The sequence below is a fragment of the Eucyclogobius newberryi genome, unplaced genomic scaffold (assembly GCF_026437365.1).
Source record: "Eucyclogobius newberryi isolate DKJ021-1_F unplaced genomic scaffold, fEucNew1.0.hap1 SCAF_5, whole genome shotgun sequence".
Lineage (NCBI taxonomy): Eukaryota > Metazoa > Chordata > Actinopteri > Gobiiformes > Gobiidae > Eucyclogobius > Eucyclogobius newberryi.
In genome coordinates, this window is record NW_027316167.1 from 25,134,511 (window position 1) to 25,157,273 (window position 22,763).

Consider the following 22,763-nt stretch of genomic DNA (forward strand, 5'->3'; position numbering starts at 1 on the left):
TGCATTTCAATCCAATCCAAGCAAAGCTCTGTTTTTTTCCAAGGAGCATCAACCAAATATCATTAAACGCGCAATGGACGTTTTTTCGGCGATTTGAGAACGCAGGAGGAAGTGCGCATGCGCACTCCCCCGTGCGGACTGATGGCTGCGTTTGTTTATCAGCGTGACGGATCGCATCGCATCTCTTGTCTCCCGTAGATTTCCGTCTACTTCTGAGTCGGCTCGAACTGTCTCTCATCTTCATTTTGCCCCTTACACTGAGGGAACTATATTATGATAGATCCATGCGCTTAGACACGCGGAAACGTGGGGGCGAGCCACACGCGGCTGCAGATGAGTGGTAGGTGCGTTCTATGATTGATACCTGGCAGGACTAATCGGCAGTCCACGCCACGAGGAAATAAGACTCAGATTTGGGCCGAAAAAAATCGTCCATTCAACCTTTAAGTGGACCATGAATGCACAAAGGTGGAATCTCAAATATTTCTCCTGTGAAGACTAAGGTTATACAAGTGCTATTTTTTGCCCCACTTTGAGTATGCATCATTTGTCTGGGCCGCACTCAACAGTACACAAGCAAACATTCTAGAAAAGCTCCAGCACCGGGCCATAAGAGGCATACTGCACTATGCCTACGCACAATCGATTCAAGATACTGATTGCCAAGAAATTAAGAAATGTTGCTCTGATGCTGCAGCATGGTTTGCTGCCCCAAGCTGTTCTCTCGTTTAGACCAACAACTAAACCTACTAGTATTGAAACAAGAAACAAAACGCACATTTAGCACAGCATAAAGCATCCTACCAGCAGAACATTCGACCACTCTTCCTTCTTTCTTTCTTTACCAAGTGTTTAGATTAGGTTCCAGAGCAATAGGATTGTAGGACAGGAACATTTTAGGAAAAATCTTTGGAGGACAAATATGATTTTTGACCTGATATTTTAATAAGCAAAGTTTGCTGCCATCAATGCCTTAACCAAGGCATGAGGATTCATCATATTGGGTGTACTAATAAATTAAAATATAATAATTATTAAAAAATGTCTCAACAGCAGATCTAGACTCAAGACTCCTTGTGTTGTGTGTTGCATCCTCTTGGTACATAGATACAGACTATCTTAGCATTACAGCACAGCATGGGCTGACAAGGAAAGCTCTAAGTGTCCACACACGCAGTCAGCAGATACAAAGATAGCATGTGTAAAAGCTGACGCGAGTAGACATGACAAACATCTCGGGCACACAGGAAACGTTGTAAAGACAGAGCGGCTGTGCACAAGTCGCCACATAACTGCAGGTGGCGGGGGAAAGGGAGAGGGTTCAGGTTAAGGAAGTTATGACACAGCCCCTCCAGCAGCCTCATAAATCAGAGCACTGGGCCCTCACAAGAGCACAGGGCACTGACACATGAGTCCTCCACAGTGCAGTAATACTGCAGCCGTTGGACACTGAGGCACGTTCTCTTATGCAAACCTGGTGGCACTTTTAGCCCAGGGATTTATATGCCATACCTCCCACTGTGCAGCTCTGGGTTGTTGTGTTAAAGGTGTAGGAGGAGTATGAATGATCAAGTATTATTGCAAAATTCAGACGATAAAAATATGTTTTAGGCTTTAAGGCTCATGATATTTTTGTTAATAAGCTCATTTTTATTCTAACATGAGATCAAGGGCATAGTCTTTAATATAGGTTTGTGAATTTTCCTTTAGAATATTCTTGATTAATATTCCAAGTAGTTAATACTTACACACTCTAACGTCTGAAATCCACCAATCCATCCATAAATCGCTTTCTTTGCAACATTAAACTAAAACAAAAACAGCCCATCCACAAAGGAGACTCTCTGGTGTGGTATTTTAGCTAGATTTATCTAATTGGAGTTCAACATTTTGGCTTTGGATGCCATATAAAATAAATCAGTTTGTCATTTCTTGCAGCATAACCATACTGTGTGCCCATTTGCAAAAATACAATTCCCGGGGATAAAAGGCAGGATTCAGAGCAACTATTAAGACCAAATTGAAGCGACCCCAAAATTGTTAAGGTAATCACAAGCCGCTGTATAAGAAATGAGATTTGCTTGCATGAAAGTTGCAAAAGGAAATTGTTCTGTTCTCTCATGGAGCCAGTGCAGTTAAGACAATCATTTTCTGTCACAATGAAGAGATACAGATGCATACCTAAACCCTTTAACTGCAAATGTTTCCAACAGCTCCTAGCAATGCTATAATGAAAGTCAGTTTTGAAGGAATAGTATGGGCAAAGCATTTTCAAATGAAAAAATAATTTAGCCAAAGAACAAACAAGTGAATAGGCTGTTCTCGCCTCTTTACATGTTATTCTTTAAAAAAATGAAAGCTCCATGCGTTCAGACGGCCAAACATTGTCTAAAACAGGAGGCTCTCAGTGTAACAAAAACACAAGCGTGTGTCTTGTTAGGTCTTAAACTCACAGAAAACCTCAGCGATACTAGTGGGCAAACAAACACCGCTCCCTTTTCACTGCCTCCTCTACCTGCGAGAAACCATAAATCAGCTATTCTATCAGAGCGGAGGTAGTGACTGGGCTAGAGGTCAAACACGGGGAAGAGGGATGACAACAGGAGATCGCCTGGAGAGCCATTAAAATAAATTGGTGAGAAGGGACAAAGACTTTCATGTCCCGTCCATGTGAGCACTGACAGACGGGTGTATGCATATAGAAGAAAAGTTATATTGCAGTAGATATTGTAATACCAGTGTTTTTGTCACATCACATTGGGATTTTCTGTGAAAGAGCAACACTAAGTGGCACACAATTGTACAGTGGAAGGGAAATTGTACAAAATTTACAGATTTCCTGATGATTGCTGAAAGAATGAATGTTGGCTTAATGATTAAATAGAGTCCACCACCACCAGCGAGTAATCTAATCTCAGTATAAATATAGTATTTTTGTTTTGGCTGAACTTCAAGCGGACTCTGTCTGGCTGCATATCCCCACTGTATTTTAACCACGCCACATTTACTTGCGGATTATGCGTTTACCTGGACCGAGGAGGGGATGATTACAGCAAAGTGTTAATCATGTCCGTTTTGGCTTCAACGCGGACAACAGAGTGTGACGTGGATTTACGCACAACACAAAGACTTTGTGCTTTCGGGTGAATATAAAAGTAACTCTGGAGCTTCAGTTCTTTATTGGTAAGCTGAAACACTGGGCTTTGTTTGGGGTGATGTAGGCTTATGTTAAAGCCTTGTGATGTTTGTGCAGAATGCTCAGTCGTGCACACCTGCGCCGTTACGTCTGTGCTGTGTATTTGACTCGTTGACTAGATTAATTTAAAACCAGGCAAAACTTACTCTCTTAAAAGGCTGAGGGTGTAAAAACATGAAACGGTTCTTCATTCAACAGTTAAATTACAGCAGACATGTACATGAAACTTCATTAAAATGTAAAATGCTATCACTGCGGTCACTTGGACCCTTTTATGGTCTTACGTTCGCGGGAGGCCTTGTTTGAGGCAGGGTTGGGTTATAAAAAGATTTCCAAAGCTTTTTCCCCATTTCCAGATGATGGATTGAACAGTGCTCCATGAAATGTTCAGACTGATATGGCACAACTACAAACCTACAGACTTGGCTGTCCAACAAAACTTTCAGGCCGAACAAGGAGAACACTGATCAGAGATGCAGCCAAGAGGCCAAAGGTAACTCCACAGCTCAGATGGACAGGGAATGTGTCCACAGGAAAACTATTAGTCGTGCACAACACAAACCTGGCCTTTAAGGGCGAGTGGCAGGAAGAACAGTCATAAGAAGTGCCAGTGTTCAGTTTTCCAGAAGTCATGTGGGGGACACAGCAAAGAAGATGCTCTGATCAAACCAAAACTGACCTTTTTGGCCTAAAAGCAAAATGGATAGATGGAGCCAAATGCAGAGAAATCTGTGAAGAAAACCTGTTGGCATCTGTAACAGACTTGAGACTGGGGCAGAGGTTCACCTTCAGCAGGACAATGACCCTGAACATAAAGCCAGAGCTACAATGGAAAGGTTTAAAACAAAACATTTCCAGGTGTTAGAAAGGCAAAGTCAAAGTCTAAATCCATCGAGAATCTGTGACAAGATCTGTAAACTGCTGTTCACAAATGCTCTACATCAAATCTGACTGAGCTGGAGCTGTTTTGCAAAGAAGAATGGGCACCAACTTTAGCCTGTAGGTGAGCAAGGCTGATGGAGATAAACCGAAAAAGATTTGCAGCTTTAATTACAGAGAAAAAAAGACTCCATAAAGTATTGACTGGGGGCGGCTGAAAACATTTGCACCCTGCACTTTTCAGTTTATTTTATTAAAATCTGGAAATCATGTATAATTTTCCTTCCACTTCACAACTGGGCTACTTTGTATTGCTCTTTTACAAAAATATAATTTAAGCTTGTGGCTGTGACGTGAAAAATATGGGGAAAATCCCAGTGGTATGAATACTATTGAGAGCCAATGCATCTCCAGCCACAGCTGTCAAAAGAAAAAAAAAATTGAATTGTTATTCCGTGTGAACTCACAAGTATAGAGCATTTTCCATACTTAGGCTTCCATGCCTAGGAAGAAGTCTTGTAACTCATCATGTAACTCTCATTACGTTTTCTGTTCTCCCTCATTACTATAAAAATGTAACGTGTAGTTCAGAACATAATATACAAAACTATTGTTGTCAAGTAAAAGGCCTTCTTGGATATCAAGAACAAGTCGCTGACTCCAGAAACTCCAATAGAACAAAGGCAAGCACACATGTTTGTCTGAAGAGGGTCAACTCTTCACGCATTCTCTAATTATCATGGAAAAGGAGATTTTTTTCCCCAGAAAATGTTTTGACATCTTCTATGACGCCAAGGGCATTTCTGCTCTACTGCACCTGCCTTGTAAAGCAACAGGGAGCCATCAGAGTTGCTTTCAATAAGTGACAGCTCAGAAACATATGGCCAAAAAAGTGTCTTATGAATAACAATTATATTTTAACTTGTAATGTTGAAGATGGGTGGGTGCAGAAAGAAACAAGGAGCTCAAAGTGTAGAAATTGCCATCATACCTGCCATCATCTTCTGGGCCTCGTATGGTTCCATGTAGCCATCATTCTCCGTTGTCACTTTCTCCATCGTGGGCTGAATGCCCCCGGCCTGCTCAGCATCAAAAGGATCCGCATAGTCCTCCAGAATAATAAGCTGTAGGGGAGAAATGAAAGGTGAGGTGCAGTCACAAACAGCAGAAAGGGGGAAAGCATTTTGCCGCTCTGCTGGGCACTAGGAACAGAGATGACAGTAGAGTTCCATTGCTCCCTGGAATGACACACAGGACCAGGAGATATGTCCACTGAGGCAGGGCAGATGAAAGGAGCAAAACAAGTGACATGCCAACATACAAATACACATCAGAAACAGTAAAATTCTCTAGGGTCAAAGCTAATAGCTGAAACCACTTTCACCGCTTTAACCTAAAACGGCACACATGAAAGGATATTTCTGTGTAGAACATCTCTTTGACCTGAAATGGAGTATGCTGTAAGCATAATTAGAAATAGTGATACATATTAAGATATGTAAGCCTGAAAGATGCATTGAACTGCCTCTAAACTGCACAAAACAAAGGCATTTTACAATACAATAACAAAACATGACAATATTGAACGCGCACCACAGCAACTAAACTTTCAAAGCCGCCCGACAGATTTACGTTGTGCTGCCACAGAGCCATTTATAATTTTAGTCTTGTTCTTTGCTGGGCATTTTGTGCAGTTGGTAATTAGCTGGACATCCCAATGTCTATAATAACACTATAACAAATCTTGAGGGAGAACAGACTGCATTTGGATGTAATTTCTGTTTCATTCAAGATAGCAACAATCCATTTTGGTGTAATCCATCTCTAAAAGAGAATAGATTACACCATAGTCTATAATGAGGGGTTGTCACTGCAGAGCTCCAGGCCAGTTAAAAGTAACTCCACTTTTGACAACCATGTTGTCAACAACATAAAAAAATAAGCACAAACACTTATGCAAACAGTGAAGTAAGCGTACACCTGACCACCGGTGAGTCATGACTCGGAACAGGAAAAGATTTGCCCGCATTATAAACACGCTTGTCATCATTAAGCAAATCTGGCAGGGCGAGGCACATTGGAGAGAAGCACTCTTTCAGTTTATGTCGTCACTGGACTAACCACTGTCCAGAGAGAGCACCCTGCCCGCAATTACACTCCACATGAAGGCCACCCAGGAGAGGCCACAGACACACACCTGCAGAGCTCCAGGGGAAAATCGCAGTTCTCCAGAGGCAAAAAATACAAAAAAAGTTACTTGCACTTCTTTGGGAATAGAAATAGAAACTTCACACCAGGCTCCATGCCGATAGACACTGTTAGCATGCTGTAAGGAGCTTAAATACATTTGAACCACTGAAATGAGCTACTGTTTATGTTAAACCCTTGAACGTTCCTTTTCCATCTGTTTTAGGGAAAATAACTACTTTTTGGTACATTGTAATTATGGACTCTGAAAGTTTTGCTTCTATGAATTTGTGCAGCAGCCTCAAAACCAAGCCAAACATTGTCCTAGTTTGCTCCTAAAGCACAAATCACTCAAAAGGCAAATTCTTTACACAATTTAAGTTAAATGGCATCCTCATCAACGGCTGTCATAAGCCACAAAATACCAGACAGAAAGTTAGAGGGATTATTTCGTCGCTCACACCGAAGAATCCCTAAAAGCATGGAAAAGTTGCCTGCTGTCCTATAAGCAGGCTCTGTGTAAGGCCCAAACCAGAAATTATTCAAATCTAATAGAAGTCAACAAAAGTAACACTAAATTCCTTTTCAGCACTGTAGCTAGGCTATCAAACTGTCACAGTGCAGTAGAGCCCTCAATCCCAGCTACACTTAGCTCTGATGATCTCCTATTTTTTAACAATAAAATAAAAACAATCAGAGATAAATTAGATGAAATTACCCCCGCTATTAGCCCTGAACTAGCCCAAGCTGTAAATCTAACGTCCCATATAAATCCACCTGTAAACTTAGAAAGGTTCACAGCTGTTGATCAAGCAGAGAACTTCAGCCATTATGTCCTCTAAAAGCTCAACTTGTGTCCTAGACCCCATTCCAAGCAGACTCCTCAAAGACATTCTTCCCCTAATTATAGACCCTATTCTTAATATAATAAATACTTCACTCGAAAGTGGCTATGTTCCACAGTCCTTCAAACATGCAGTCATTAAACCTCTTCTGAAAAAGCCTAATCTAGATCCCGACCTATTGGTAAACTACAGACCTATTTCAAATCTTCCCTTCATCTCTAAAATCCTTGAAAAAGTTGTAGTAAAACAGCTTTGTCACCACCTGCAGGACAATAACTTATTTGAAGTTTTCCAGTCAGGGTTCAGAGCCCACCACAGCACTGAAACTGCACTAGTTAAAGTCACAAATGATTTGTTATTAGCCGCTGACGATGGACTGGTCTCAATCCTGGTTCTGTTGGACCTCAGCGCAGCGTTTGACACCATTGACCACAACATTCTACTGCAGAGGTTAGAATGTGATGTAGGTGTTGGAGGAACAGCCCTCAGCTGGTTTAAATCCTATCTATCTGATAGGTTCCAATTTGTTAATGTAAACCAGAGCTCCTCACCTTGCTCTAAAGTAATTTACGGTGTGCCACAGGGTTCGGTACTCGGTCCAATTCTGTTTACTCTTTATATGCTGCCATTAGGCAACATTATCAGAAAGCATGGCATTAACTTCCACTGCTATGCAGACGACACTCAGCTGTATTTATCAATGAAACCTGATCAGAGCGATCAAGTAGACAGACTTAGTGCTTGTGTGAAAGAGATAAAAACCTGGATGACACTAAACTACCTGCTTCTTAACCCTAAAAAAACCGAGGTCATTGTGCTTGGCCCTAAGCATCTACGAGACTCTCTATCTGAGCAGATAGTCACACTGGACAATGTTAGTGTAGCCTCTAGTTCTACTGTAAGAAACCTTGGAGTCTTATTTGACCAGGAGCTCTCATTTAAAGCTCATATAAATCAAGCTTGTAAAACAGCCTATTTCCATTTGCGCAACATCGCCAAAATCAGAAGAATTCTGCCTAAAAGTGATGCCGAAAAACTTATCCATGCATTTGTAACGACTAGATTAGACTACTGTAACTCCCTGCTTGCAGCGTGTCCTAAAAGCTCCATAAAAAGCTTTCAACTGGTTCAAAATGCAGCAGCAAGATTACTAAAAGGAACAAAAAAAAGAGAGCACATTACGCCGGTGCTGTAGTCTCTTCACTGGCTCCCTGTAGAGTTTAGAATCAAATTTAAAATTCTACTCTTGACCTACAAAGCCATAAATGACATGGGCCCCATCCTACCTCAAAGATGCTATAGAACCATATCATCCAAACAGAGCTCTTCGCTCTCAGAATGCTGGCCTTCTGGTGGTGCCAAGAGTCTCTAAAAGTACTGTAGGAGGTAGAGCGTTTAGCTACCAAGCTCCTGTGTTATGGAATCAGCTCCCGACCCATGTTAAATATGCTGACACAGTCTCTTCATTTAAGTCCAGGCTTAAAACGTTCCTCTTCGAAATCGCTTATGGTCAGACTAGTTAGGAACAGAAACATAAACCCACAGCTTTAGCTACGCTGCCCTAGGAGTAACTATGCTGTGAGAAGTATGACAGCTTGAGCTCTGTCCTCTTCTTCTGACTTATTCTATCAAACAATATTTGTTTTTTAATTCCACTTGCAAACTGTTCACCGCCTTCTTTTTCTTTCTCTCACTCCTGAGGACCTGTGGACCCAGATGCCCCTCCCCTGGTGAAGTGGTCCCTGCCCTGTGTGGACGGTCCCTCATCTGCCTGAGGAGTGGGTCCAGCTCGCCCCCGACAGTCCCTCATCTGCCTGAGGAGTGGGTCCAGCTCGCCTCCGACGGTCCCTCATCTGCCTGAAGAGTGGGTCCAGCTCGCCCCCGACGGTCCCTCATCTGCCTGAAGAATGGGTCCAGCTCGCCTCAGACGGTCCCTCATCTGCCTGAAGAGTGGGTCCAGTTTGCCTCAGTCGGTCCCTCATCTGCCTGAAGAGTGGGTCCAGTTCGCCTCAGTCGGTCCCTCATCTGCCTGAAGAGTGGGTCCAGCTCCAGTCTCCCTCGTGTCCGTCTGTCCGTCTGTGAGAGTCGGATCTCTCCTTCACTGGAACTCCTCCAGGTTTCTACGCTTTTTTTCCCAAAGAGGTTTTTTTTTGTAGTTTTTCCTGGCCGAGAAGGAGAGTCTAAGGACAGAGGACCCTGGGACATCGTCCCTCGCCACCACAGACATTGTCTGACTCCATCGCCACCACAGACATTGTCTGACTTTATCGCCACCACAGACATTGTCTGACTTCATCGCCACCACAGACATTGTTGATTCATTTCTTCCTGTGGCCCTCAGAGGCAACTGTTGTTGTGATTTTGGGCCTTACAAAAATAAATTGATTTGATTTGATTTGACCAGACATTTTGGAGCGATAATATTCATAAAAACTCTTGTCAGTGTTAATATAAGCAGTACCATGTGTAGACAGGATCAGTCACTTGAGCTTTGTGCACATGGGTTCAGTGGGCTCAGCCTCCTGTCCTCACAGTCTGCTCCCTGTTTGCTGGAGGGCTGTTTAAAATCTCCAAATTGGTCCACAGTGCCCATGCCGTCCCTGCACATTGAAGACACTCGACAGGAGTAGTGTGTGGTTTGGAGGACAGGGTGCCCTGCCGCTGCCTCGAGACACACCATCTGCCTGTGGCATCCTGGGTGTGTCAGGACCAAAGCCAGCCACACATGTCAGAAGAGCCCAGCCCCTCAGCGGTTTCGTTTCTGAAGCATTAAGATGAGAATGTCACTCACTCAATTACTTTATCGTCACGTGAGCCCACATCCCTGACCAGTGACGTTGTATATCTACCAAAGCTCTGGCAGGTTTCAGTCTCATCTAGAGCAGCACCAGCCACAAGATCTCTCTATACCTGCCTGAAGCTATTGACACATCAACTGTGCTCTCAATTAAAATACTGTACATTATTAGAGGAAAGTATTAGACAATTCCCATGAGACAAGAGATTGGTTCCATAAGAATGAGACGAGACGAGATTTTGGTGTTACAACAGAACGCAGATTAAATATAGGGTACTTTTCTTCCCACAGCTAAAACATCTACAGTATGGTATGGGGTTGAAAATGTTTGGTGTAAACTCAAATTGCAGCAGCTCCTTGAAGTGGCAGTGCCTCAAACACCTTATCATGGTCTGCAAACATGCACCTGCTGTTGTGTGTGCACAGTGCAGTCACCTGGAGATAACTCCAACATTTCTAGAAACACTATCTTGGAAGCAAACATTCCCCACCGGCAATTTATTTAGACAAAAATAATGGCTTCTGTGTTGACATAATGCGTTTACTGTCAGTCACACACATTTATGTTTGGAAAATTGACTTCAAATCTAGTTAGATATCATGTTGGCCCCTGGTGTGGACTGGGCCCTTGGGTTCTGTATCTCCCAACCGGATTAGGCAGGAGAAATGCTGGCTTCATCTCTCACTGAGGGAGGCTGCTGAGGCTTTCCCAATGTGCACAACCCAAACATTAATCACATTTTATTGAAATTTTTCCTGAACACAGATGCTCCTGTCGAGAGGGAATAACACTGCACTGCACCCAAAATAATTTTAAACTACTTTATTCATTCGATACCAGTGGTTCTCAAACTGGTTCACATCTCTGGGTTAAGTCCAGATTTACGTCTAACTTAAGGTCCCATTTATGACCGGTTTAGACTGTTATTTGTGTAGAATGCTAAATATTTGCTGACAGGGCGCTGAATGGCTGCCAAGTTAAAAATTAAATGTCCGAAAAAAAACTTGTAAGTGGTCCTAACTTCCAATAGTACTTAGTTTGAACTTGAAATATGCAAGTATCAATGTAATAGAGTATCTTTATTTGCATTCCTCTCTGGCTCCAGGGGTGACCAGACACCAGGAACTGTGCTCCTCCAGCCACTTGGGCAGACATAACCACACAGTTAGCAATGTTCAAGTGCCCAAATAATGAGAAAATATGAAACATATGCAATAGACTTAAACAAGGATCGACTCCCTTAGAATGCAGATTGCCATGTGTTGACCAACCAAATTAATGTATCTTGTCCTAAAAATAATATAAACATTGGATTTAAGGCTACTTTATCACTTTGCAGTTCACCTACTTTTTGTGTTTGTGGGTCAGTTGTTGTTGCTATTATGGGGTCGCGACTGAAAAAGGTTGAAAGCTATTGCCTTAGACATTCAGAGATCACCAGTAGATTTAGCATAAATGTTTGCTTATCTCTATATTTGGAAAGAGGTCCACATGTGTCTCACAGCACTGCTCACTGCACAACCCCAGTCAGCATCAGACCACATCAAACTCTTCAGATGGCTGCACTTACACATGTGGACTGGAGCGGAGGAGAAGCCCTTTTTGGCCCAATTTATTTAGCCTGTTGCAGATGGTGGTTTACAAGAACACTTCCAGATGCAGCGTTACATCCTTCATCGAGTGGAATGAGAAAAGAATAAAAACTACACTTGTGCATCAACGGACATTTGTGAGGGAGAAGCTTTTGTTTTAACTGTATGTAAATAGTCCAATCTCTTGGAAAGGTTCTGCTCCTGCAGAAAAGCAGTAAAGTGCACACTTGTTCCTCATCCTTCATTGGAATCCACTCAGACCGCCAGTATGAAGAATGGGTGTAAAACCCCATAAGAAGGGGTTCTTAATATGCAACAGATATTTGAGATTAACTACTTGACAACACGCTTGACAAAGTCCAATTTTCCTTCAGCACCCTCATCCCTCATTGATAGATTTATTGGCACTGTTTCAGTCACATCACGCTAATACTGCAGCACCAGGAATATTTCAGGTACAACTGAAGGTTGGAATTTCATAAAATAATGAAATCTGCGCCGTGTACATGAGAAATCTGCCGTCAGGGCTCAACATGACTGCCGAGTCTTGGGGTAAAAAATAAAAATGTTTGGCCTAATATCAAAAAACAAAGCACTTCCGTTCTTTGTGTTTTTTGGATATTGGCTGATCCACTGAGATTGAAGCCTTAATCAAGCACAATGTTTTACGGTGAAGAAAACACCATCAGCTGGAAACAATGGTGGGGATTTTGATGTTGATTGGGACTGGAAGACCTGTAGTCCCCAAATAAAGCCAGAGAAGGGTGGAGCCCACCGCTGATGGCTCCACATAGACACCACCTCTCAGCACAAGTCAGCAGCAGACCCCAGCTATGTTTGGAACGCTCACACGATCACCGAGTCACTGCCAAACAAGCCTTCAATATAAGTCATTGTTGGATGGGATTACAACATTAACCTCAGTTAACCACTGGAGTAAACAAAGATACACAGCACATCACTGCAGGCAAGTGCAGGCTTGTCAAGTTAAAAAGGGAACGTTGTAAACACTTCCTCTCAGGAAAGCAGCATTTCCTTCATCCCAGGGCCAAAAGACCAAAAGTTGTTACCACCAAACAGCTTTCAATGCGTTATGTATGAATTATTTGAAGATATTTTACATTAATAATGTCTTTGTAGTAATGCCTGCTGGAATTCATGCCCAAAAAAACAGCTAATTGCAGTTGCTGCCTCCTGCAGTGCGACATGTGTAGCTGGGCTACAACCAAGTGTGTCAAAAAAGTAATTTATTCAATAAAGTCATAAGTTATTGCATGTGCAAGTGGCATGTAGCCTAAGAGCTCTGTTTGTGCCCATGTAGTGTCAGTGACACTGGTCACTGCAGCAGCAGCTGCTCTACTCCGTCATTAAAGCTGTGATGCGTCTCCACTCTGCAGTGCTGCAAACTTGTCTGGCCTTCAAGGCTCATTGTGAACAGGTCAAGTCATGTGACCCATGTGCTTTTCAATACTTTGAAAACTAAACTCGCCCATTTAAAAAAAAAAAAAAAAAAAAAGCAATGTAACATCTTTTCAGAAGTCTTAGTCTTTATCAATAAAATAAAACCACATTGTTCTGGTCGACTAATCAGCAAACTCCAAATGGATATCTCCCCAATGAAAAGGTTAATGCAGCTGGTTACATTCTGGGATAGTGTGTTTTTTATCAGATTGTAAAAGAAAAGAAAATGAAAATGTTGACGGAATATTGTTATAACCAAGGAATTAAACAAAGCAATGACATTATAACCCTCTGACTGATTTTTTTATTTAGGCTTATAGATCAGAACTTTCAAGAGGAATTATATCTAAATTATATTAATGTATTAAAAATTAGGAAAGCCATTCTACTAAAAATATAAAAAATGTGAGAGGGTAATTTTGTTTTTACTGATGAAGAATGGGAAAACATATCTGCCAATGGAGGACCACAAAGTCACATGTTGTGAAAGAATTCTGTTTGAAAATGTACGGTACCTTGTTTTTCATAACACCAGTTAAAGTGCTCACTATTCACAAGGAAATTCTAACTGTTGGGAAAAATTGTGATTGACAGGAGGATCAGAAGTTCCCATCTTTTTGCTCAGAAATATTGGACGGAGATCAATAAGGCGCTACAGACCATCTTTGACATCGTCACCTGACATGATTTAAGAACAATGTATTTTGGCCTAAAAAAATAGAAAGTCCCATAGGTTCTGCATCATGGCAGACTGCAAGGGAAAAGGCCATCACTAAAAATGAAACCAACTCAACCAACAAGATTTGTGCTAAATTTGTTTGGGCCAAATGGGACAATTATGCAGACTACAAATGTAGGACTATTTATTTGGTTTGTATGTCGTCTCCCTCTGTGTTTTTATTATGTGCTGTGGTCATTCTTATCATTATGTGCTGTGGTCATTATCATCATTATGTGCTGTGGTTATCATCATCATTATGTGCTGTGGTTATCATCATCATTATGTGCTGTGGTTATCATCATCATTATGTGCTGTGGTTATCATCATCATTATGTGCTGTGGTTATCATCATCATTATGTGCTGTGGTTATCATCATCATTATGTGCTGTGGTTATCATCATCATTATGTGCTGTGGTTATCATCATCATTATGTGCTGTGGTTATCATCATCATTATGTGCTGTGGTTATCATCATCATTATGTGCTGTGGTTATCATCATCATCATTATGTGCTGTGGTTATCATCATCATTATGTGCTGTGGTTATCATCATCATCATTATGTGCTGTGGTTATCATCATCATCATCATTATGTGCTGTGGTTATCATCATCATCATCATTATGTGCTGTGGTTATTATCATCATCATTATGTGCTGTGGTTATTATCATCATCATTATGTGCTGTGGTTATTATCATCATCATTATGTGCTGTGGTTATTATCATCATCATTATGTGCTGTGGTTATCATCATCATCATTATGTGCTGTGGTTATTATCATCATCATTATGTGCTGTGGTTATTATCATCATCATTATGTGCTGTGGTTATTATCATCATCATTATGTGCTGTGGTTATTATCATCATCATTATGTGCTGTGGTTATTATCATCATCATTATGTGCTGTGGTTATCATCATCATCATTATGTGCTGTGGTTATCATCATCATTATGTGCTGTGGTTATTATCATCATTATGTGCTGTGGTTATCATCATCATTATGTGCTGTGGTTATCATCATCATTATGTGCTGTGGTTATTATCATTATGTGCTGTGGTTATCATCATTATGTGCTGTGGTTATCATCATCATTATGTGCTGTGGTTATCATCATCATTATGTGCTGTGGTTATTATCATCATTATGTGCTGTGGTTATTATCATCATTATGTGCTGTGGTTATTATCATCATTATGTGCTGTGGTTATTATCATCATTATGTGCTGTGGTTATTATCATCATTATGTGCTGTGGTTATTATCATCATTATGTGCTGTGGTTATCATCATCATTATGTGCTGTGGTTATTATCATTATGTGCTGTGGTTATTATCATTATGTGCTGTGGTTATCATCATTATGTGCTGTGGTTATTATCATCATCATTATGTGCTGTGGTTATTATCATCATCATTATGTGCTGTGGTTATTATCATCATCATCATCATTATGTGCTGTGGTTATTATCATCATCATTATGTGCTGTGGTTATTATCATCATCATTATGTGCTGTGGTTATTATCATCATCATTATGTGCTGTGGTTATTATCATCATCATTATGTGCTGTGGTTATTATCATCATCATTATGTGCTGTGGTTATTATCATCATTATGTGCTGTGGTTATTATCATTATGTGCTGTGGTTATTATCATTATGTGCTGTGGTTATTATCATTATGTGCTGTGGTTATTATCATCATCATTATGTGCTGTGGTTATTATCATCATCATTATGTGCTGTGGTTATTATCATCATCATTATGTGCTGTGGTTATTATCATCATCATTATGTGCTGTGGTTATTATCATCATCATTATGTGCTGTGGTTATTATCATCATCATTATGTGCTGTGGTTATTATCATCATCATTATGTGCTGTGGTTATTATCATCATCATTATGTGCTGTGGTTATTATCATCATCATTATGTGCTGTGGTTATTATCATCATCATTATGTGCTGTGGTTATTATCATCATTATGTGCTGTGGTTATTATCATCATTATGTGCTGTGGTTATTATCATCATTATGTGCTGTGGTTATTATCATTATGTGCTGTGGTTATTATCATTATGTGCTGTGGTTATTATCATTATGTGCTGTGGTTATTATCATTATGTGCTGTGGTTATCATCATCATCATTATGTGCTGTGGTTATTATCATCATCATTATGTGCTGTGGTTATTATCATCATTATGTGCTGTGGTTATTATCATCATTATGTGCTGTGGTTATTATCATCATTATGTGCTGTGGTTATTATCATCATTACGTGTTCTTATTACGTGTTCGTAATATTTCTTGTTCTCATTATGTGTTCTCTTTACGTGTTCTCATTACGTGTTCTCATTACGTGTTCTCATTACGTGTTCTCATTACGTGTTCTCATTACGTTGCGCTACAACTGCTACAAGTTGATTGGTAATCTAATTGTATACATCAGGAGATATCGTTGATGTTTTTGAGTTTTCCAATGAAGATTTCAGAGCATAGTTGTTACACTGCTTATTGGATCATAGTCAGAAGTTACAAAATATGCTGCCCTTCTCTGACCTTTTTCGAGTACACTTGATCCCAGATGGTAGCGCAGTATTGTGTATGGATTCTTATAAAGTTAAAAAGGTGTTACCTTCAGTGACACTACGTTAACACGTCTCCCACTGCACACCAAGGTCAAACTACAGAAGCCATTATATTTGGTGTTGAAGATTACACTATATTCTAGTAAATTATTAATAAAATATATATTATGCAAACTGTGCAGTAGTTCATGAATGGGTCAGGACACATTTCCCAAAGGAGACAATCAAATCTATTGACAAAATATGATATAATAAGGGTAGCTAGCTACAGCTGACAACAAAACAAACCCCTGCAGCCTAAAGATAAGCTTGTATCATATGCCACAGTCTGACTCACTCTGAAAAAAATGTTTGGATATTTCACATAGTTCAGGAAATACATGACATTCTTTCACACCTCTTTAGATCACACTGGAAGCCCACTGTACACAACCAAAGAGTGTTGGTGTGGTTAAAGGCGCACTAAGTAACTTTTCTGGTGGAGGTTGTATCCATGGAGACAATGGTGATGTTATCGTTATTGAGTGTGGCATTTTATGGAGACAAGAAAGCAATGCCGGCAGGCAAAATTACAAGTCAGATCTGTGGACAGGAGGGATGTAACAATATTGGCAATATTGATGTGGCAAAATGTCCACGATATTTTGTCAGCTCTGTATTAAACAGCACGAACTTGTGTAAAAATAAAAAATTGTAGTTTTCAGTTCACTTGAGCAAAATAAATGAAGATGACTACATATTCCATGATCCTTTAAAACACACTAAAACATGTTTGCAACCTGTGGGTCATGCAATTTTCGCATTCTCTGACCATCGGCCTATGGTTGTGAATTGAAATGCACTAAAACATGTACAATAGGCTCCTCCCCTCAGTCCCTCAATGAGATAACATAAGCCTGTCCAGGGACTACAGGTGAAAATTAGCACTTGAGCTACAACCCTGTACAATTGATCTCTTCTGATAAGGTTAATGTATATTGTGCACAGTCCCAGTCTCAAATAAATAAAGACTGAGGACTATGGTTAGAGTTGGTCTAAAGAAGCCCCTGAAAGCTTTTAACTGGTGACAAAATGTAGGATCGGCAACTGCGCAATTACACATTTTAACAAATGAATCCGCCTACTACGACTACTAATCATTTAAATGATATGGTTTACGCCTTTCCTTCGCATCTCACACTCGCGTGTCTGTGCAGTAGGAGCAGAACAAGACATGGTGGAGGCAGACACAGGTAAATTGGCTCATAGAGATCATGGCACTGAGATGCCGCGTGTTTCATTACAATCAGAATAAAATTAAATAAATTAAAATAAAACGAGGAACTGAAATTAGACGCGACTAAATGTAGATACAGCACACGATGGGGACGTGAGACAGCACAAGCAGCATTTTATTTTATTAATAATAATGAAATTAACTTCTTTACAGCCCTAGTCCCTTGTAAAAGTTTTCTACAGTTGACAAAAACATTACAATAACTTTAATGCACATTTTTTAGTGGGCCTTTACATTTTCTTGTATTTCTAGAGTACACACAGCATTAATAACACATGTAGTACATACATTCAAAAAAGATCTATCTAATGCCATACCATTCCAAGCAAAGCCATGGCATTTCTGTGGTGAAAAGTATGTGGTGGAAGTTTGTTAAAAGGTTATATAGTGCACCTTTAAACAGCACATCATAAAGAAGCATGATGGCTGTAAGACTATGGTTGTGATTTATTATTGTTCAACATATTCCTTGCATTGAAGTAGTCAAATATTAGAATGACGCAAATTGTAAATTGGAGGGCCAACCTGGCTCCTCTGGCCTTAGTTGGGCTCTACATCTTGCTATAATAGGTATTTCTAACAAACAAGATGGGGCCAGCTGTTTTCTTCCATTTGTCGGCTCTCAGGAGAACAGCGCTCGGAGAGGCCGCTGATATTGATGAGTGTGCTTGACATTTCTCCCATCATGGACAGAGAAATCGGCTGACGTGCGGAGAGGCAGGTGAAAGGCCCAGAGAACATATTGAAGATTGAGAGCAAATCACATTTGAAAGTTCAAGCAAGAAATGTGCGATGAGTGGCCAGTTAAACTTGCTTCTCCTCCCCACGCCTCTGCGGCATAGGTATGTTGTGCAAGGCTGTAATTCAATCTTGCTACATTCTCATTATCAAACCTCAAAAGTATGGCAGACAATAGAGAGGAAGGAAGTGTGCGTCATCTCAATAGGCATTTTTTGTTTCCATGCCATTTTATTTGGACCGTTGGTCCAACATCTTTTCGAAAGTATAATAAAGCACATGCAAGTACAAATGATCTTTTATCTCAGTACTGTATGTGTAGTAATCTGACAGTAATTTTAAAAACTCATTTAAGTCGATGAATCTGTCTATACACAATGTCAATAGTCAACTAATTAAGTTCTGGATTTATATGCAAAACAGCAGAAAGCAGAAGACAAGAAAATAGTTAGCTGGAGTTAAGAGAATGACTGAACGGTTTAATCTGCCTTTTTCACTTATGAAGATGTACTTATCTGTATACATGCTTGTTGACATTTTTATAAGAGCATTCCCTTAACTAGTTTATCAATGCACTTGGCATGCCTTTAGTCAACAACAACCCAAGCTTTTATTTAGAGTTGGGTGTAACTTTGGTTTCTCATTCATAGCTCCTATTTTCTTCAGTACTTCTACCCAACAGTAATAATAATGCCAAACCTATAAGCAGGACATTATACCCAGTCTTAAAAGTTGAAACATGAACACAAATTTCAGAATGTGATCAAAATAAATCCCTCAATCTTCTCACACTACAAAGCGCTGTCGCGGTGAAACAATTGCTAATTGTGGTTTGCGGTACATGCAGTGTGGCTTGTGGCCCATAATAATGCATGTAATTGGATTTAAAGTTATTCTTGAATTATAGCAACAAAAAGACAGGCATAAGTGACAGTATGTGTGTGTAAATTATTGGCCAATATTCAGCAAAAAGGGCATCTTAAAAAGCGCAAGAAATTTCTTATTATAACTCATTATAAACAAACCAACTCACAGCTGATTCGAGTTGTTTCACTTTTGTTTTCCACATATATGGAACCGATGCACAGCACATGCTTATGCTTTTGTTACACATTTATGGGTGGAGGAGGAGGATGGCGGCAGATTTAGTGTTTTCATTTTGGCTGAACTCTTCATGGACTCCGTTTGGCTGCATCTTTTTCAACCACGCCACATTTACCTGGACCGAGGAGGAGGAGAATTACAGATTAGAAGTGTTGATCATGTCCATTTTGGCTTCAACGCGGACAACAGACTGACGTGGATTTACACACAAAGACTTTGTGCTTTCAGGTGGATATAAAAGGCACCTCTGGAGCTTCAGTTCTTTATTTGTAAGCCGATACACTTTGCTTTGTTTGGATTAATGTAGGCTTAAAACATGGTGCGGTTTGTGCAGAATGCTCGGTCGTCCACACCCGTGCTGGTTCATCTGTGCTGTGTCTTTATTGACTCATTGACGAGATTAATTTAAAGCAAAGGCATCGTAAATTGGCACCCAAAATTCCCTGTCTGCTCGAGACTCGAGTCGAGCCTGATGGCAGAACAAGGTGAAAGTTTTCTTAGAAGGCAGATGGCGTGAAACCGTATTTCCTCATTAACCAATGAAATTATGCCGGGCAAATGCGGAAATTTCATTAAGCACAGTAGCTTGAGCTCTTTTGCGGTTTTAGTGATCATAGAAATATAGTATAGGAATATTGTGGTTACCACAACAGCCATACACATCCAGTATTAACATCAAACTTTTAAACAATTCATCCAGAATCAACTTGGAATCCAGAATCAAAGTGATGAAAATGTCTGAACGCAAAAACTATTTTTTTATAGATAGTATTTCTGCTGACTGGCAAACTGGAGCACAGAGAGAAAAAAAGCCTTTCCTGGCATAAACTGATAGAGGAAATCTGTCGTTTTCGATGCCTGTTGGATCTACAACAAGCATCTTGTGGTCTGATCCAAGAGTATGCTTCTATAGATACAGTCGATGGTGCAGCCTGGCTCCCGGGATCACTCTGTCAAAGGGCCGCAGCGGCTTCAGAGCTGCCAGGGTTTGAGAGAAGAACAGCAGGTGCATGCGGTGATACTGAGCATTTCAAAGCCAGGCTGCCTCCTGTCAGCGCCACACTACTGCTTTTGTTTACGGAGAACAAACCACCATCACTTTGTAGTGTCCTTGAGATGTTAGTCTGGAGAGGAGTGGAGCGATGAGCTAGGAGATGAGCCTTTTAATTAGCGCAGAGACAGAATGATAGCTGATCTTCACTCTGGCATGAGTTAGGCATCATTAACGGCAAAATGAATCAGGAGATCATGCTTATAGAAAGATACATTGGCTGTCAACAGCTTAAAATGATTCAAAATGAGTAATGTGCCACTGATTTTCACTCAAAAAACATATAAATAATTTGGGGGTTTTTGAGTGAAAATCAGTGGCACATTACATTTTTAATCATTTTAAGCTGTTGACAGCCAATGTATCTTTCTATAAAAATAAAAAAAAAAGTTTTTTTTTTAATCAAAAAAGGGTGTTAAATGTTTACCAATTGATGTTTTCCTTAGGTGGATTAACAAAATGCATTAGAATTTTATGTCCGCATTGATGGATTTATGAATAACTCACCTTTTCAGCTCAACAGATTCAGCCTTAATACAGGTATTTAACATGATTTAAAAGTATCACTATACGCATTCTTGCATCAAAACCTTCGTCAGGAGGTAGTTCTGTATCTAAATTTTGAGTACAGCTGCTACACAAGAAAACAAATAAATGTACAAGCGTTCAAAGGAATTGAATTTGTTTCTGAAAAGTATTGGCTTGTTAGATTTATTTGTGTACCAGTCTTTTTTTTTTAAAGAGAAAAAGTATTCCAGGCAGTGACACAATGCATTTTTCTTTGCGGTCTTGTGTAAAAAAAAAAAAAAAAAACTACAACTTAACAAGATGACAATGTTGGTCCACTTTGCCATTTCAGTAAATAAGAGAAAGTGAAAAAACTGTGTCGATGCAGCTATTGGCATTCCAGGCATTAGGTGAGCCCTGATATAATTAGCATTCATGAGTCAAGTAATTAAAACATCAATGTGGCCTAGCCGTGCTGTTAAGACACTGCTGCATTTGCTGAGTCTTTAAGCAGTCACTACGGCCTGTGCATTCACGAGGAGCCGTTTTAGTGAAGCTACGGTCTCCATCTGATTTCAGGCTGATGCTGCATGTAGAGTGTGCGTCTGAGGAGATGGAGGCTATTTAACTCCCACAACGTCTCCCAAACGGGAGCCGGTCGGACTCCCGCACACACAGTAAACACTATTACACTATTCAGCAAACTGCCGGCACCGTCCTCCCACTGAGACCATTTAAACAAGTGTGGGTGAAACTGGGCTGAGGGAAGCATCCACTTCATTTTCACACTCCTCACCTGCAGCACCTCTAACAAGGATTTACACGCCATTACCATGCCAGGCACAGATGCTGCCGAGAAGAAAGGCTTTTGAGGAAAACTCTAATCCCCATCAAAAAGTTTTCAAAGTGAGTCTCGTCTCAGTCTTTGAACATTTGAGCTGAATATTTACCACTTTCCCTTGGGACAATTATTCTACAGCAATGTGACTGAAGTAGGGTTATGGAAAATATAATAATCCCCAAATATAATTTCAGTCTTAATTGAAATCCGGATTGTTTGCATAAAAGAGAACAAATGTGAAATGAAAGTAGGACTTGAATCCAGCACGAAATAAGCTGTGGATTCTACAAGGGAGAGAAACGTTTCACTCGCAGACGTTTGTGTCTCTGCGTTCACATGTCTCTGCGCACTTCATAGTCGGCGTAAATAATTGTAGTTTCTTGATTGTGTAATGTTTGTTATCATTGGGTGCAATAATTATGATGAATTGATTAATTTTATACATGTTACTCATAAATTGCACAGCCGTGGTATGAAGCAAATGAACTGTCAAGGCTACAAAGAGATTTACATTACACACACAGAAAAAGAAAAAAGAAAAAAATATTTCACCAGTTGTCATCAGTTACAAATGCTCACCACCTGTTTTGGTCAATGATGGTGTAAAAGCATTTGTTCTCAATCCTCTGCGCTGTTGACATACACACAAGAGCAACTGCGCAGGCTAATGTCAAGACATGACTCATGAGTTGAGTACTTACAATATTAAACACATTACAGTATTTGTTTGCAGCTTCGTAGTTTCAAATACACACAATTTGAACTAGTGAGATTTTCCAAGCAAGCTTTAAATAAGATGAGACCAATAGGTTTAATTACAAAGATTTTTTTCTTAATTTGCCTGAACCAATTGATATTTACTGCAATAATCCTGACGACAGCTTTGGGAGAACATTAGGTCTAAGAAACAGAACGCTTTAGTCAGTGATAAAGACACTTCAGAGATTGTCTGCCATCATTTGTGTGTT

General features: G+C 40.2%; 1 protein-coding gene across 1 annotated transcript in view; it reads right to left on the reverse strand.

The window, feature by feature from the left end:
- LOC140381001 (SH2 domain-containing adapter protein F) overlaps window positions 1–22,763 on the reverse strand; it is a 76,129-nt gene that overhangs the window by 50,287 nt on the left and 3,079 nt on the right. The window contains exon 2 of the mRNA XM_072465004.1: window positions 5,067–5,199. Coding sequence (XP_072321105.1) covers window positions 5,067–5,199 — 133 coding nt within the window. The remainder of the gene's footprint in view (window positions 1–5,066; window positions 5,200–22,763) is intronic.